At 42.7% G+C, this 17,260-nt stretch overlaps 1 protein-coding gene across 1 annotated transcript in view; it reads left to right on the top strand.

Annotated features, from left to right (window-relative positions):
* The window catches only part of GORAB (golgin, RAB6 interacting), a 114,001-nt gene extending 98,521 nt beyond the window's left edge, over nucleotides 1-15,480 (top strand). The window contains exons 4-5 of the mRNA XM_073558016.1: nucleotides 10,041-10,181; nucleotides 14,203-15,480. Coding sequence (XP_073414117.1) covers nucleotides 10,041-10,181; nucleotides 14,203-14,647 — 586 coding nt within the window. The 3' untranslated portion in view covers nucleotides 14,648-15,480. The remainder of the gene's footprint in view (nucleotides 1-10,040; nucleotides 10,182-14,202) is intronic.
* Nucleotides 15,481-17,260: the final 1,780 nt, after the last annotated feature.

The following is a 17,260-nucleotide window of genomic DNA, read 5'->3' as shown; positions in this document are numbered from 1 at the left end:
TTCTGCCTCACCAACTGGTGTGTGATTTCCCCACGTGTTGTAACTCTGCACTGCATATGTTGGAAAGGATTTGTGAGCAGAAACGGGCAGTTGTTGAATACCAGCATCAACAAGGCCGTTATTATCGAGGTTTGACTCCACGCATAAGACTTCAGGAGTGTGGACATGGATGTCAGACATATGTAACATCCTCCAAAACTTTGAGGAGTCCATCAAGATGGTGAGCAGCGATGACGCCATAATTAGCGTCACCATCCCGCTCATCTGCTTTCTGGAAAGCTCACAATGAAAGAGGATGCATTGCAGGCGGAGCACGAGGACATGGAGCAAGGAACCATACAGGGTGATTACACACAGCCCAGCCTCATGTCATCCCAATGTGGATTGGTTTACAATGAGGAGGAGGAGAAACCACAGGAGCTACTTTCATGCGCTATAGACAGTACTACAACCACAACTGTCATACCGTCTGTTCAGTGTGGATGGCCTGAGGACAGGGTGGAAGAGGAGGAGGACACCTTGGTCAGTCGCCCTGTTGGTGAGGACACAGAAGGCTTGCGTGTTACCTGTCTGGCACGCATGGCTGACTTTGTTGTGCTGCCTTTCCCGTGATCCTCGTATTGTAAAAATATTGGTTAACACTCATTACTGGGTAGTGACACTTTTAGACCCACGCTACAAGGAGAACTTTGAATCTCTTATTCCAGAGGCAGACAGATGTACTAAAATGGTGCAGTACCAGAGGGCCATTGTTGCAGAATTATTAAAAAAATTCCCATCTCAAATCGCTGGCGGCAGAGATAACAGTACTTTGGCCAACCAAGGAGGACAGGCGAGAGAGACACAACGCCAATCCAGCATCGGCAGGGGAACACTGGCAAATTTCTGGGACAGTTTTCTCAGACCCTCCCATCGCCCTGGCCCTGAGGTATGGGGTAATGATTTCTAAGGTGCTGAGGGAGTACTTTGTTGACCGTACCAACATCCTCCGTGATTCCTCAGTGCCTTTTAATTATTGGGTATCCAAGCTGGACACGTGACAAGAACTGTCTCTCTACGCCTTGGAGGTCCTGGCCTGCCCTGCCGCTAGCGTTTTGTCAGAGCAGGTTTTTAGTGCCGCTGGTGGAATTATCACAGATAACCGCATTCGCCTTTCAACGGAGAATGCAGACAAGACTGACTCTTATAAAAATGAACAAAGGATGGATTGGGCCAGACTTCTCGACACCACCAAATGATGACAGCGAAACATAACCTCCAATGTAGTGTCTTTTTTGGAGGTGTATATTCCCATGCACATCACACACACACAGGTATACGCTTCATGATTTTGGCTATTTGGTGTCCTCCTCTTCATCCTCACCATCCACCACCACTCAAACACCGGGATGAACGTATTCAGTCATGCTCCTGCTACTCTATTTTTTGGCAAGGGTGTTATGATGCCCATCACCAAATTTAAAAAAATATGTACTCCCCAAGGGGAAATGTTTGCCAGCCCATACACTTAGTGTATGGGCATTACAAGTCTAGGAGACACGCTCCTTTACATTGGGCCTATTTTTTAATGAGGCCTTCCTCCACTTCTAATCATCCACCACCACTAGATCACCAGGGTTAACGTGTTCTGTGCTGCTACAGCCAGTGTCGAATTATTAGCAAGGGTGGGTGGTTATGCTGGGCGTAAAATACTTGTTCAGAAAAAGGTTGAGGTGTACCCCACAGGGAAAGTGTTTGCCAGCCCATACACTTAGAAGATTAATACTGCTTGATGCCCCTGTAAAAATAGGCTCTGTGACTTTAAATAGTCCCTCCTTCATAAATGAAACAAGATTGTGAAAGTGATGCCCATCATGAAAGGACATCTCCTCCAGGCATAAGAAGCTCAGGCCAGGGTCTACAACCGTTCAGCCAGAGTGAGGCAATTCAATCCTGGAGACAGAGTTCTTGTGCTAATTCCTACGGTGGTGAGCAAGTTCTTGGCCAAATGGCAAGGGCCGTATGAGGTGGTGAAGAAGCTTGGTGATGTAAATTATAAGATTCATCAACCAGGAAGACGGAATTCATATCAGGTCTACCATGTACCCTTATCAAGCCATGGAAAGACAGAGAGCTGGCTGAAACCCAGAAGGCAAGGTTGGAGGTGTTGCCATAGCGGAGACACTGTTGAAGGCCCAGAAACAGCAGTGCCAGGAGTTACTACAGAAGAACAGGGACCTGGTCTCGGAATTAATGGGATGCACGAAAGTACGCAAAGTTCTGACGGAGCCACATGTGCGCGTAAACTTGAAACCTTATCAGATTCCGGAGGCCCGTCGAGAAGTGATCTCCAAGGAGGTGGAGTGCATGTTAAAACTCGGGGTCATTGAGGAGTCCAAGAGCGGTTGGTTGAGATCGACTGTCCTGGTCCCAAAGCCCGATGGGGAATGGAGATTCTGCAACAACTATCGGAAGTTGAATGAGGTCTCCAAGTTCGACGCATATTACATGCAATGCGTTGTTTAGCTAATCGAGAGACTTGGGCCTGCACGTTACATAACCGCCTTGGATCTGATGAAGGGATATTGGCAGCTCCCCATGGCACAGGAAGCCATGGAGAAGAGTGCGTTTTCTACACCGTACGGATGCTTCCAGAATGTCCGGATGCCTTTTGGACTGCAGGGGACTCTGGTCACCTTCCAGAGAGCTATGGATAGAATCCTTGCACCCCATAAACAATACACTGCTGCTTACGTGGATGATATCTTTTTAGACTTGACTTGGAGAGTCATCTAGAAAAGGTCCAAGCGGTGTTTGATACTTAAAGGAAGGTGGGATTTTCAGTAAACTCGAAGAAGTGTGCCTTGGGGAAAGAAGAAGCCAAGTACCTGGGTTATGTAGTGGGTCAAGGAAAGATCAAACCCCAAATCAGTGAAGTGGAGGCAATTCAAACATGGCTGAAACTGATGTCCAATAAGCAACTTCCTCCGGTGTGTGGCTCCAGACTGAGCCTGAGTGCTGGACGTTACCCCAGCCTGTGTGCCCACAGGCCTGGTGGGGCAGAGCCCTGCTTTGGACATTTATACTTTGTTTTTGCCTGGTCTAAAGGCTGTTTACATTTTGCACTTCTGGGTTTATGAACCAATGTAAACCCACGTGAACTTTTAAAGGAATGTGTCTCCTGTTTTTCCTCCTGTCTCACTCGAGTGAGTACAACCCCTACAGAGGTTATAGCTCTGGAACGCTTCAATGGATCCCACTGAGTCTGAGATTTTTTTTCATGACATATTGTACTTCAAGTTAGTGGTAAAATTTCTTCGATATGACTTGCGTTTAATTATGAAAAATGGAAATTTGGCCAAAAATTTTGAAAATGTAGCAATTTTCAAACTTTTACATTTTATACCCTTAAATCAGAGGGTCGTATCGCACAAAATAATCAAATAATATTTCCCACATGTCTACTTTACATCAGCACAATTTTGGAAACATAATTTTTTTTGTTAGGACGCTATAAGGATTAAAAGTTGACCAGCGATTACTCATTTTTACAACAAAATTTACCAAACCATTTGCTTAGGGACCACCTCACATTTGAAGTGCGTTTGGGGGGTCAATATCAGGGCTGTGGAGTCGGAGTCGTGGAGTCGGTGCTCATTTTGGTGGAGTCGGTATAAAATGGACCGACTCCTAAAATATATAATAAATTGGGTACAGTAGTTCAATGCAGAATATGCTGAATATTTTTTCATAGGAATTTGGGAAAGTTATGAAATGTCCTATAAATGACTGTTCTATTCCTGATCTAAGGCTACATTCACACACAGCGTTTTTCCTGTGTTTTTTGAGGATAAGTTTTTCAGTTGCAAAAGCAGATGAGCTTTTTAAAAACCGGCATCACCTGAAAGGTTTTTGAGCTCATAGATAATGTTTTCAATAGCAAAAGCAGATTAGAAATCTGCTCTATCTATATATCCATTTATCCATATCTGTCTATCCATATCATCTGTACCAAAAAGAATGAAAGCCGGATAGCACACAGACTAACACTCCTTTTTTTTTTTTTTTTTTTTAGCACCAGTCAGGTACACCTCATAGCTGCCCAAAAGGATGCCCAGGACAGGCATTGCTATATATATATATATATATATATATATATATATATATATATATATATATATACACTCAGTACAGACCAAAAGTTTGGACACACCTCAATCAAAGTGTTTTTTTTATTTTCATGACTATGAAATTTGTAGATTCACTCTAAAGGCATCAAAACTATTAATTAACACATGTGGAATTATATAATTAACAAAAAAGTGTGAAACAACTGAAAATACTGTATGTCTTATATTCTAGGTTCTTCAAAGTAGCCACCTTTTGCTTTGATTTCTGCTTTGCACACTCTTGGCATTCTCTTGATGAGCTTCAAGAGGTAGTCATCGGAAATGGTTTTCACTTCACAGGTGTGCCCTGTCAGGTTTAATAAGTGGGATTTCTTGCCTTATAAATGAGGTTGGGACCATCAGTTGTGTTGTGCAGAAGTCTGGTGGATACACAGGTGATAGTCCTACTGAATAGACTGTTAGAATTTGTATTATGGCAAGAAAAAAGCAGCTGAGTAAAGAAAGACGAGTGGCCATCATTACTTTAAGAAATGAAGGTTAGTCAGTCTGAAAAATTGGGAAAACTTTGAAAGTGTCCCCAAGTGCATTGGCAAAAACCATCAAGCGCTACAAAGAAACTGGCTCACATGAGGACCGCCCCAGGAAAGGAAGACCAAGAGTCACCTCTGCTGCGGAGGATAAGTTCATCCTAGTCACCAGCCTCAGAAATCGCAGGTTAACAGCAGCTCAGAATAGAGACCAGGTCAATGCCACACAGAGTTCTAGCAGCAGACACATCTCTACAACAACTGTTAAGAGGAGACTTTGTGCAGCAGGCCTTCATGGTAAAATAGCTGCTAGGAAACCACTGCTAAGGACAGGCAACAAGCAGAAGAGACTTGTTTGGGCTAGAGAACTCAAGGAATGGACATTAGACCAGTGGAAATCTGTGCTTTGGTCTGATGAGTCCAAATTTGAGATCTTTGGTTCCAACCACCATGTCTTTGTGCGACGCAGAAAAGGTGAATGGATGGACTCTACTTGCCTGGTTCCCACCGTGAAGCATGGAGGAGGAGGTGTGATGGTGTGGGGGTGCTTTGCTGGTGACACTCTTGGGGATTTATTCAAAATTGAAGGCATACTGAACCAGCATGGCTACCACAGCATCTTGCAGCGGCATGCTATTCCATCCGGTTTGTGTTTAGTTGGACCATCATTTATTTTTCAACAGGACAATGGCCTCAAACACACCTCCAGGCTGTGTAAGGGGTATTTGACCAAGAAGGAGAGTGATGGGGTGCTACGCCAGATGACCTGGCCTCCACAGTCACCAGACCTGAACCCAATCGAGATGGTTTGGAGTGAGCTGGACCGCAGAGTGAAGGCAAAAGGGCCAACAAGTGCTAAGCATCTCTGGGAACTCCTTCAAAACTGTTAGAAGACCATTTCTGGTGACTACCACTTGAAGCTCATTAAGAGAATGCCAAGAGTGTGCAAAGCAGTAATCAAAGCAATAATAATAATAATAATTTTTATTTATATAGCGCCAACATATTCCGCAGCACTTTACAATTAAGCGGGGACATGTACAGACAATAAATTCAATACAAGTTAAGACAATTCAAGCAATAACATTAGGAGTGAGGTCCCTGCTCGCAAGCTTACAATCTACAAGGAAATGGGGGGACACAGTAGGTGAGAAATGCTTGTTAATTCAGGTCTGGCAATTATAATAGGGATTTTCATATAAAGCTGCATGATCCGGTCATCAGCCCGTGTGTTTAAGTGCAATAGACAAGTATCAAGTGCAGTTATCATGTGCATGAAGGGTGTGGAGACAGATGAATAGTAGGGTGCAGATTCAGAATAATATTTGGAAGGAGGGAACAGGGCAAAGTTAGCTTGCTGAGTAGTTGATGTGATAGGCTTCTTTGAAGAGATGGATTTTCAAAGCGCGCTTGAATAGGTCAGGGCTAGGTATCAGTCTGATCGTCTGGGGAAGTGCATTCCAGAGAGCTGGAGCAGCACGAGAGAAGTCTTGGAGACTGAGGTGCGAGGTTCGGATTACGGGGGATGTTAGTCTTAGGTCATTTGTGGAACGGAGGGCACGTGTAGGGCGATAGACAGAGATGAGAGAGGAGATATAAGGCGGTGCAGAACAGTGGAGAGCTTTGTGGGTGAGAGAGATGAGTTTATACTGGACCCTGTAGCGAATAGGTAGCCAGTGTAATGACTGGCACAAGATAGAGGCATCGGTGAAGCGGCTGGACAGAAATATGACCCTGGCTGCCGCATTCAAGATGGATTGGAGAGGAGAAAGTTTGGTAAGAGGGAGACCGATCAGAAGAGAGTTGCAGTAGTCCAGACGAGAATGAATAAGAGCGACAGTAAGAGTCTTAGCAGTTTCAAAGGTGAGAAAAGGTCGGATTCTGGAGATGTTTTTAAGATGCAGGTGACAAGAGCGACTGAGTGATCGGATGTACGGAGTAAAGGAAAGTTCAGTGTCGAATATGACCCCAAGACAGCGGGCATGCTGCTTGGAAGTTATGGTTGAACCCTCCAGGGTTATTTCGATGTTAGGTAGAGTGAGGTTAGTAGAGGGGAGAAACACAAGAAGTTCAGTTTTAGAGAGATTTAGTTTCAGATAGAGGGAGGACATGATGCTAGAGACAGCAGACAGACAATCCTTGGTATTTTGAATTAGGGTAGGGGTGATGTCAGGGGAAGAAGTGTATAATTGGGTGTCATCAGCATAGAGATGATACTGGAACCCAAATCTGCTGATTGTTTGTCCAATAGGGGCAGTGTATAAAGAGAAGAGGAGGGGGCCTAGGACTGAGCCCTGCGGGACCCCGATAGTAAGGGGACGAGAAGAGGAAGAGGAGCCGGAAAAAGATACAGTGAAGGAGCGGTCAGAGAGGTAGGAGGAGAACCAGGAGAGGGCTGTGTCCTTGAGGCCTATAGAGCGGAGCATAGTGAGGAGGAGCTGGTGATCCACAGTGTCAAATGCGGCAGAGAGATCCAGGAGAATCAGCAGGGAGCAATGACCTTTCGATTTAGCTGTTATTAAATCATTAGAGACTTTAGTGAGGGCAGTTTCAGTAGAGTGTAAAGAGCGGAAACCAGATTGTAAGGGGTCGAGAAGAGAGTTATCCGAGAGATAGCGGATTAGACGGGAGTGGACCAGGCGTTCCAGGAGTTTAGAGATGAAGGGAAGGTTAGAGACAGGTCTGTAGTTAGCAGTGCAGTTCTGGTCCAGGGATGGCTTTTTAAGTAAAGGGGTTATGATGGCATGTTTAAATGAGGAGGGAAATATACCTGAAGAAAGAGAGAGGTTAAATATTTTAGTCAGGTGAGTGGTGACCACTGGTGAGAGAGACTGCAGGAGCTGTGAAGGAATAGGGTCACTGTTGCAGGTTGTAGGCCGAGCAGAAGCGAGGAGCTTGGAAACTTCTTCTTCTGAAACAGGCTCAAAGATGTCTAGTGAGCTTGAGGTGCGGCAGGGAAGGGGATCCAGGCACTGAGGAGATAGGGCTGAGATATCCTGATGGATGTGGTTGATTTTTTTCTAGGAAATAATAGGTGGCTACTTTGAAGAATCTAGAATATAAGACATATTTTCAGTTGTTTCACACTTTAATTATATAATTCCACATGTGTTAATTCATTGTTTTGATGCCTTCAGAATGAATCTACAATTTTCATAGTCATGAAAATAAAGAAAACTCTTTGAATGAGAAGGTGTGTCCAAACTTTGGTCTGTACCGTATACATGTACATGTATACAGTATATTACATATTTACAATTTATTACAGTTTTTTGTGTTCTAAAGTTGTATTCCAATAAATAGATATTATGTTCTATCTAAATATCTTGATTATTGGATCATAGAAATGATTAAATGTCTGATGTTCACATTGTACTACAATAAATTTTTCACTTAAATATAAGCAATATATGTGGGAGTCGGAGTCGTGGAGTTGGAGTCGGTGTAAGGGAAATTGAGGAGTCGGAGTCGCAGGTTTGGCTTACCGACTCCACAGCCCTGGTCAATATGACAGAAAATACCCAAAAGTGACACCATTCTAAAAACTGCACCCCTCAAGGTGCGCAAAACCACATTCAAGAAGTTTATTAACCCTTCAGGTGCTTCACAAGAACTAAAGCAATGTGAAGCAATTTACTTTGGAATCTACCTTTATTTTTACAAGGGTATTAGAAGAAAGTGGACCACAAAATTTGTTGTGCAATTTCTCCTGAGTACGCCGATACCCCACATGTGGAGGAAAGCCACTATTTGGGCGCTTGACAGGGCTCAGAAGGGAGGGAGCAGCATTTGGCTTTCTGAGCACAAAATTGGATGGAATCAATGGCTGGCGCCATTTTGCGTTTGGAGGTCCAATGATGTACATAAACAGTGGAAACCGCCTAATTTTAACTCCAGACCTAACCACAACCCTAGCCCCAGCGCCGCATCCCTAACCCTAGCTATAACCCCAACCCTAGCTATAACCCCAACCCTAACCCTAGCTATAACCCTAACTCTAAGCCCAACAATAACCCTAATAGAAAAATAAAATTAAATACATTTTTTTAAATTACTTTTACCTAAAGGAGTGATAAAAGGGGGTTTTATTTACTATTTTTTTTTTTTTTGTTTTGATCACTGTGATGGGTCTATCACAGTGATCAAAATGAACCAATAGGGGAAATCTACTGCTGCCAGGTGCCGGCCGGCAGATCTCAGTGGGCGTATTGCGCATACGCCTACCATTTTCTTCCCGGAAGAAGATGCCGCCAGCCGGGGGGGATGCAGGAGAGTCCCGGGTGACCCCATTTCTCCTCTGATGTGCGATCACATCAGAGGAGAGATAAATTAAATGGGAAATCTGACTTTTTGTTTCTTTTTATTCCGTGAATAATGGTGATCACAACACTAGGGTCGATAAAAACCGACCCAAATCATGTTCTCTGGGGTCTCAGCTACCCCCTGTAGCTGAGACCATGGAGAAAGTCCGACTCTGGGGGGCACTATGCCCTTATTTCTCAGCGCAGTTAAAAAGCAGCGCTGAGGAATAAGGACTCTTAACTGCCGCAGTTAAAAGGCGTATCGGTGGTCCTTATTGGCATAAAAATTAAAAGTTTGAAAATTGCAAAATTTTCGCAAAATTTCAGTTTTCACAAATAGGACGTGTGTTTATCGAAGAAATTTTACCATGATCATGAAGTACAAAATGTCACGAAAAAACTGTCTCCGAATCAGTGGGATCCATTGAAGCATTTAGTCTATGTGCACACGTTGCGGATTCCGCTGTGGTTTTTTCCGCGCGGAAACGCAAGTAAAACCGCAGGTAAAGTGACCTGCGGTTTTCCTGCGGTTTGGTCTGCGGTTTTGCCCTGCGGTTTCACACCTCTACTATGGTAGAGGTATGAAACCGCTGCGGAAACCGCACAAACAATTGACATGCTGCGGTTTGTAAACCGCAGCAAAACCGCGCGGAAAAAAACGCACCGTCAGCACAGCGTTTTTGAAACCCCATAGGGTTTCATTGTACTGTACTTGGTCAGCGGAACTGCTGCGTTTCCGCAGGGGCAAAACCGCTGCGGAAACGCAGCAGAAACCGCATCGTGTGCACTGTGCACACAGCCTTAAGCGTTTTTACTCATAAAGTGACAGTGTATAATTTGGCCTGGTCATTAAGGTGAAAACAGGCTTGGGGATAAAGGGGCTAATGAAGAGATTTGACATGCTTGTTGCAGAACAGGATTGACATTGAAGCATGTTCTTGACAAATCTGGCACTCATTTCTTGATTTTTTTTTTTTTTTTTTCTATGACGATTTTCATTGCTTTTCATGGTGCTTACAAATCTGGTACGTCTTGTATGCTTTATGGATATTTTATTTTGAAAGTTCAGTTACATTATTTCATTGCTTTTTTTCCCCATGAAGATCAAAAAAGACACAAGCAGAGGCTGTGAAACTCAATAAAATCCAGAAGCAGCTTCAAGCCCTGGATGAGATGGTGTCAACAGACATTGGAATTTTAAGGAATCGGATTGATCAAGCATGTATTGAGTTTTCTCACGCCAAGTAAGTACTATAACAACTGGATGAAGTGTAAGGTTCACACGTTGTGTTTTTTTTCTGCAGGCAAAACCTGCTCTTTTCCCATTAAGAAACTTGCTTAAAAAAGCAGGTTTTACTTATTTTTTTGCTGCGTGTTTTTGCAGCATTTTTGTCAGGGTACATTTCTCTTGTATGAAAACCACAGAAAGAGGAAAAAATCCTCCAATATTCAGGAAAACACCAAAAACAGGCAGAAATGCTTACCTGTGTAAACAGGCCTCAATACATCTGCACTAAATGGTGCAGCGGACCCTAGTAAAATGGCAACTGCACAGGTGCAAAATACCTAATGAGACAGCCAGCCTACAATCGGATTGGCCGTGTGGCACACCAGTGCAAAAAAATAATCTAAGAGGCTGTGAACCTGATGCTCTGCATTCCCTGTGTGAACACTGCCACATACCGATTATTTTTTTGCACTGGTGTGCCACACGGCCAATCCCTGATTGTAGGCTGGCTGTCTCATTAGGTATTTTGCACCTGGGCAGTTGCCATTTTACTTGGGTCCGCTGCACCCTGTTTAGTGCAGATGTATTGAGGCCTGTTTACACAGGTAAGTATCTCTGCCTGTTTTTTGGTGTTTTCCTACATTTCTCTTGTGCATGCTGATAAAGTTTAGTTTGTAAATAATAAAAAAAAAAATTTGATTCTACTTCATCAGGTTTTGGCACCAAAAACGATACCTGCTTTTTTTCAGTCTTTTTTGCACCAACTATTGCTTTTAATGGGTGAAAAATGTTCGGTGACGTGCTGCATTTTGCAAAAAACAAGGTTTTGCACAAACTACTGAGAAAACCAAGCGGTGTGCATGAGATTTCAGAAATATCATAGACTTTGCTGGTAAAACACAGCTGAAAATTTGCTTGAAAAATGCTGGAAAAACTCAACTTGTGAACATAGCCTAACACTATATTTTTGAGGAAAATATACAGAATACTTGTGTTTAACAGTGTTATAATACTGTTTATAGTAATTTTCATTTTTAATGTTTAATTTTCCACAAATTATGATTAGCAAGCTTAGAGTGCTATTGTGTTGAACCCCAAAGTGAATCAGTATACTATTTTTAAGGTGGGAGGGGGTGAATAAATGACCTTATTCTGCAGCACTTCCATATCACAGTACAGTAGTTTTGCACAGGTTTCTTGCCACAATGGAGAGGGTGAGTAGCTGTGTGATGGGATCTTAGCCTTCACTCTGACAGCAGTTTAACCCTTTGATCGCATCCGTTAAGACTGGATTTATTTGGCGACTTTGGACAAACCACAAGTCGTGTTGCTAAAGATCGCTGTTTGCTTTGGCAACATTGCAGCATAGTACAAGTGAATGGGATCACATTGTAACATGCAAGGTACCTTAACAAGTACTTTGGAACCACTTGGATTTTTATCACTTGTTGCTACTGTCGTGTTTTATGGATTGCAGTGCGGACCCTATCCTTTATTCTTTATTAGCTGTGACGTACAGTGGGGAAAAAAAGTATTTAGTCAGTCAGCAATAGTGCAAGTTCCACCACTTAAAAAGATGAGAGGCGTCTGTAATTTACATCATAGGTAGACCTCAACTATGGGAGACAAACTGAGAAAAAAAAATCCAGAAAATCACATTGTCTGTATTTTTTTCATTTTATTTGCATATTATGGTGGAAAATAAGTATTTGGTCAGAAACAAAATTTCATCTCAATACTTTGTGATATATCCTTTGTTGGCAATGACAGAGGTCAAACGTTTTCTGTAAGTCTTCACAAGGTTGCCACACACTGTTGTTGGTATGTTGGCCCATTCCTCCATGCAGATCTCCTCTAGAGCATTGATGTTTTTGGCTTTTCGCTTGGCAACACGGACTTTCAACTCCCTCCAAAGGTTTTCTATAGGGTTGAGATCTGGAGACTGGCTAGGCCACTCCAGGACCTTGAAATGCTTCTTACGAAGCCACTCCTTCGTTGCCCTGGTGGTGTGCTTTGGATCATTGTCATGTTGAAAGACCCAGCCACGTTTCATCTTCAATGCCCTTGCTGATGGAAGGAGGTTTGCACTCAAAATCTCACGATACATGGCCCCATTCATTCTTTCATGTACCCGGATCAGTCGTCCTGGCCCCTTTGCAGAGAAACAGCCCCAAAGCATGATGTTTCCACCACCATGCTTTACAGTAGGTATGGTGTTTGATGGATGCAACTCAGTATTCTTTTTCCTCCAAACACGACAAGTTGTGTTTCTACCAAACAGTTCCAGTTTGGTTTCATCAGACCATAGGACATTCTCCCAAAACTCCTCTGGATCATCCAAATGCTCTCTAACAAACTTCAGACGGGCCCGGACATGTACAGGCTTAAGCAGTGGGACACGTCTGGCACTGCAGGATCTGAGTCCATGGTGGCGTAGTGTGTTACTTATGGTAGGCCTTGTTACATTGGTCCCAGCTCTCTGCAGTTCATTCACTAGGTCCCCCCGCGTGGTTCTGGGATTTGTGCTCACCGTTCTTGTGATCATTCTGACCCCACGGGGTGGGATTTTGCATGGAGCACCAGATCGAGGGAGATTATCAGTGGTCTTGTATGTCTTCCATTTTCTAATTATTGCTCCCACAGTTGATTTCTTCACTCCAAGCTGGTTGGCTATTGCAGATTCAGTCTTCCCAGCCTGGTGCAGGGCTACAATTTTGTTTCTGGTGTCCTTTGACAGCTCTTTGGTCTTCACCATAGTGGAGTTTGGAGTCAGACTGTTTGAGGGTGTGCACAGGTGTCTTTTTATACTGATAACAAGTTTAAACAGGTGCCATTACTACAGGTAATGAGTGGAGGAAAGAGGAGACTCTTAAAGAAGAAGTTACAGGTCTGTGAGAGCCAGAAATCTTGATTGCTTGTTTCTGACCAAATACTTATTTTCCACCATAATATGCAAATAAAATGAAAAAAAAACAGACAATGTGATTTTCTGGATTTTTTTTTCTCAGTTTGTCTCCCATAGTTGAGGTCTACCTATGATGTAAATTACAGACGCCTCTCATCTTTTTAAGTGGTGGAACTTGCACTATTGCTGACTGACTAAATACTTTTTTTCCCCACTGTATTAGTGGCATACAACAATCATTTGCCTCCTGACCTGTGCCATAGACAGAGTTGCTGTGTAGCCCTAATTTATAAGTTACCGTATATACTCGAGTATAAGCCGACCAGAGGATAAGCTGAGGCACCTAATTTTGCCACAAAAAACTGGGAAAATTTATTGACTCGAGTATAAGCCTAGGGTGGGAAATGTAGCAGCTACTGTTAAATTTAAAAAATAAAAAGATACCAATAAAAGTAAAATTAATTGAGACATCAGTAGCTTAAATGTTTTTGAATATCCATATTGAATCAGCAGACCCATATGATTCTCCATACAATATATGCCCCATATAATGCCCATAAAGTTTTTGATGGGTCCATAAGATGCTCCATACAAAAATATGCCCGATATAATGCTGCATAAAGGTTAATGATGGCCCTATAAGATGCTCCATATTAAAATATGCCCCATATAATGCTGCACAAAGGACAATGATGGCCCCATAAGATGCTCCATATTAAAATATGCCCCTTATAATGCTGCACAAAGGATAATGATGCCCCATAAGATGCTCCATACAAAAATATGCCCCATATAATGCTGCATAAAGGTTAATGATGGCCCCATAAGATGCTCCATATTAAAATATGCTCCATATAATGCTGCTGTGATAAAAAAAAAAAGGCATACCTCTCGTCGCTGCCCGCTGCTTCTCAGCGTCGCTGGCTCTCTAACCACATCATCGCGCCCTCTGACCTGAACGTCACAGCCAGAGATGTAGATTCAGCAGTAAGCATTGTGTTCCAGACCAATATTAGAAAGACCTTCTGGTGTTAGCATAAAATCTTTTCCCAGTCAAGTCTCCTGGGGAGTTGTGTAACAGAGTACATATTATTATTACATGGCAATAGCTTGCATTCTCTTTATCCTTTAGGAAACGTTATGACAAAGCAGAATCAGAATATGTTGCTGCAAAATTCGACTTTTATAAGAAAACCCAGATCAAAGAGCAACTAACCGAGCACTTAAGTACCATCATACAACAGAACGAACTTCGAAAAGCTAAGAAGCTGGAGGAGCTTATGCAGCAGTTGGAAGTAGAAGCTGATGAAGAGAGATTAGGTTTGGAAATTGAAGTAGAGCAAATTTTACAAGTACAAGAAGCTGAAACAAAGAAGCAGCTAGTGACTTCTGCATCAGATAAGAGTCAGCGTGTTTTAAACTCCGATTCCATTGAGCCGCCTTCAGAAAAAGAGTCTAGTGCAGAAAGTCACTCAAGACAGTCTAAGATTAAGCCTACTAGTGATTTGGCTGACACCAGCAAATGTAATCAGACAGAAGCTTGTCCAAGTTCACAGGGAGAGAATACAATTTCTTGAGACATAGTTCCAAAAAGTTCTCTGGTGATATTTACTTTCTAGAAATTAAAGTACATTACAGTTATGTTTTTCATAAAGGGGTTGTCCACTACTTGGTCAATTTCTTCATAAATGCCCATTTTTCCAGACTGAAACGTGAAAATATTTTTCTCACCTCCCTAGCACCTTTCCTATTATGTCTGTGCCAAATCTCCCGATGCTTGCATTAAAGATAAAAGCTTGCTTGATATTGCTATGTAAAATGAGCACTGCAGCCAATCAAGGGACGCTGAGCAGATGCAGCCTTTACTATTTTGTCCGAACAGACATCCACTCTGATGCAGTATTGACAAGGAGCAGTTGATCAGCAACCGCTGCAAGGCTTATGATCGTTAAGTCAGCAGTCACTGATCAGCTGTTGCTCATCAATTTTCCATCAGAGTGGATATCTGCTTTGACTGTGTTTGCTGCAATGCCAATGTTACATAGTAATGTCACTCAAGCGCTGGGAGACCTTGCAACCGCCTCACTGGAATGATGCCAACGTCTGAGGAAGTATAAGCTTTCATTTCACTCTGGGAACTTGTTCACTACTCCGATAATCCCTACTTAAATGCCCAAAGTTTTTGTGTGTAAATCTCTAAATCACCTTTTATTTTAGAAAGTAAGGTAAATGAAGATTATTATGTTCACTATGGATCATAGTTTGATGACACTACTCTGTTTTCCTGGATAATTATGGAGGTATTTAATCATTCTGTATAAGCCATTTATTTTTAAAGCTTTTCATATTTCTAAGCATTTTGCGTGTATTTATCTGTACATTATTAAATTGAAGCAGCGTTTTTTAACTATTTGAGTTTCTAGACGTCTGTGTTACATTGTTGTTGCAATGTGTTAACAGAATTACAAGCAAAATATTGGGTTTTTAATTTCTTCATGCTGCTGAACCACAAATACTATATACAGCACGGCCAGCTCCAGGTTTTTGTGGGCCCTGGGCAAAAGAGCTTCAATGGGCCCCTTTACCACATACCACCATTCATGATGCACAGATAAGAAATATGGGTATAGTACAATGCCAAAGATTTCACTTACTTCTTACATTACATTAATGATATCTATTGTAAATTCTATAATAGCTTGGATACTCGCGAATCTTCGCAGCACACAGTGCATTCCCTGGGGGGATTCAAAAGTCTGCAGTCAGTGACTGCAGACTTTTCATTTTGGACCGGACAGTATAGTTCTCTTTACAGTATTGTGGGCACCACATAGTCCTCCTTACAGTTTTATGGGCACCATCTAGTCCTCCTTAGAGTATTATGGGCACCACATAGTCCTGCTTACAGTATTATGGGCACCACATAGTCCTCCTTACAGTATTATGGGCACCACATAGTCCTCCTTACAGTATTATGGGCACCACATAGTCCTCCTTACAGTATTATGGGCACCACATAGTCCTCCTTACAGTATTATGGGCACCACATAGTCCTCCTTACAGTATTATGGGCACCACATAGTCCTCCTTACAGTATTATGGGCACCACGTGGTGCTCCCTATTTATATTAGCCCCCCACATTTTGCTGTATACAGTGTACTGGCCCCAATATAATTCTCTATACAGAATTGGCCCCATAAAATGCTCCATACATAAAAAAATAATCAAATACCTCTCCTCGTTCCTTAATGACTGCAGCTCCAGTCTCCTCTGTGTCTTCAGAAGACACGGAAGAGACCGGCGCTGAAGGGGATCTGGGAGAGGTAAGTATGTCATACAGTTTAAAGCACAATGGGGGAGGGGACGGCTGGCGAGTGCCTAATCCCCCCTCATCCTGCTTGCTCAGGCTACCTTGCACTTGCCTGGGCGCACTAGGTTGTGATGCTGGCCAAGATATTACGTAAACTGATGATAAAGCTTTACAAGATAATGAACTAAGTGATAATAATAATCTTTATATAGCGCCAACATATTCCACAGCGCTTTACAGTTTCAAAACACAGGTCATAAGTAACAACGTTAACAATACAATAATTAAAGCAAAATAAGACGACCCTGCTCGTGAGAGCTTACAATCTACAATAAGGTGGGGGAGATACAAAGTACAGGTGTGTATTTACAATGGTGTATTTACAATGATGGTCGAGCCATCTTGAGGGAGTGATGGATAGATGGAGATAGTGAATGGGCTACACATGCACACTTACACATAGAATGAATTTCATTAGTGAACGTGATAGACCGTTCTGAACAAATGTGTTTTGAGGGAGCGCCTGAAACTATGCAAATTGTGGATAGTCCTAATTTCTTGGGGTAGAGCATTCCAGAGGATTTGCTCAGCGCGGAAGAAGTCTTGGAGTCGGGAGTGGGAGGTACAGATTAGTGCAGAGGTTGGTCGAAAGTCGTTTGCAGAACGCAGCGGTCGGTTAGGCCAATAGACAGAAATGAGGGAGGAGATGTAGGGGGGTGCTGCACTGTGGAGAGCTTTGTGGGTGAGAACAAGTACTTTGAATTGGATCCTATAATGATTTGGCAGCCAATGTTAGGACTGGCGAAGAGTGGACGTGTCCGAGTACCGATTAGCCAGATGGATGACCCAGGCTGATGAAAATGCTGTGCAGATCAGGGT

This window comes from Dendrobates tinctorius, unplaced genomic scaffold (genome assembly GCF_039654945.1).
Source record: "Dendrobates tinctorius isolate UK_male_01 unplaced genomic scaffold, ASM3965494v1 ptg000012l, whole genome shotgun sequence".
Taxonomy (NCBI): Eukaryota; Metazoa; Chordata; class Amphibia; order Anura; family Dendrobatidae; genus Dendrobates; species Dendrobates tinctorius.
The sequence above is the reverse complement of the archived record's forward strand: the minus strand, read 5'-3'. Positions and strand labels throughout refer to the sequence as shown.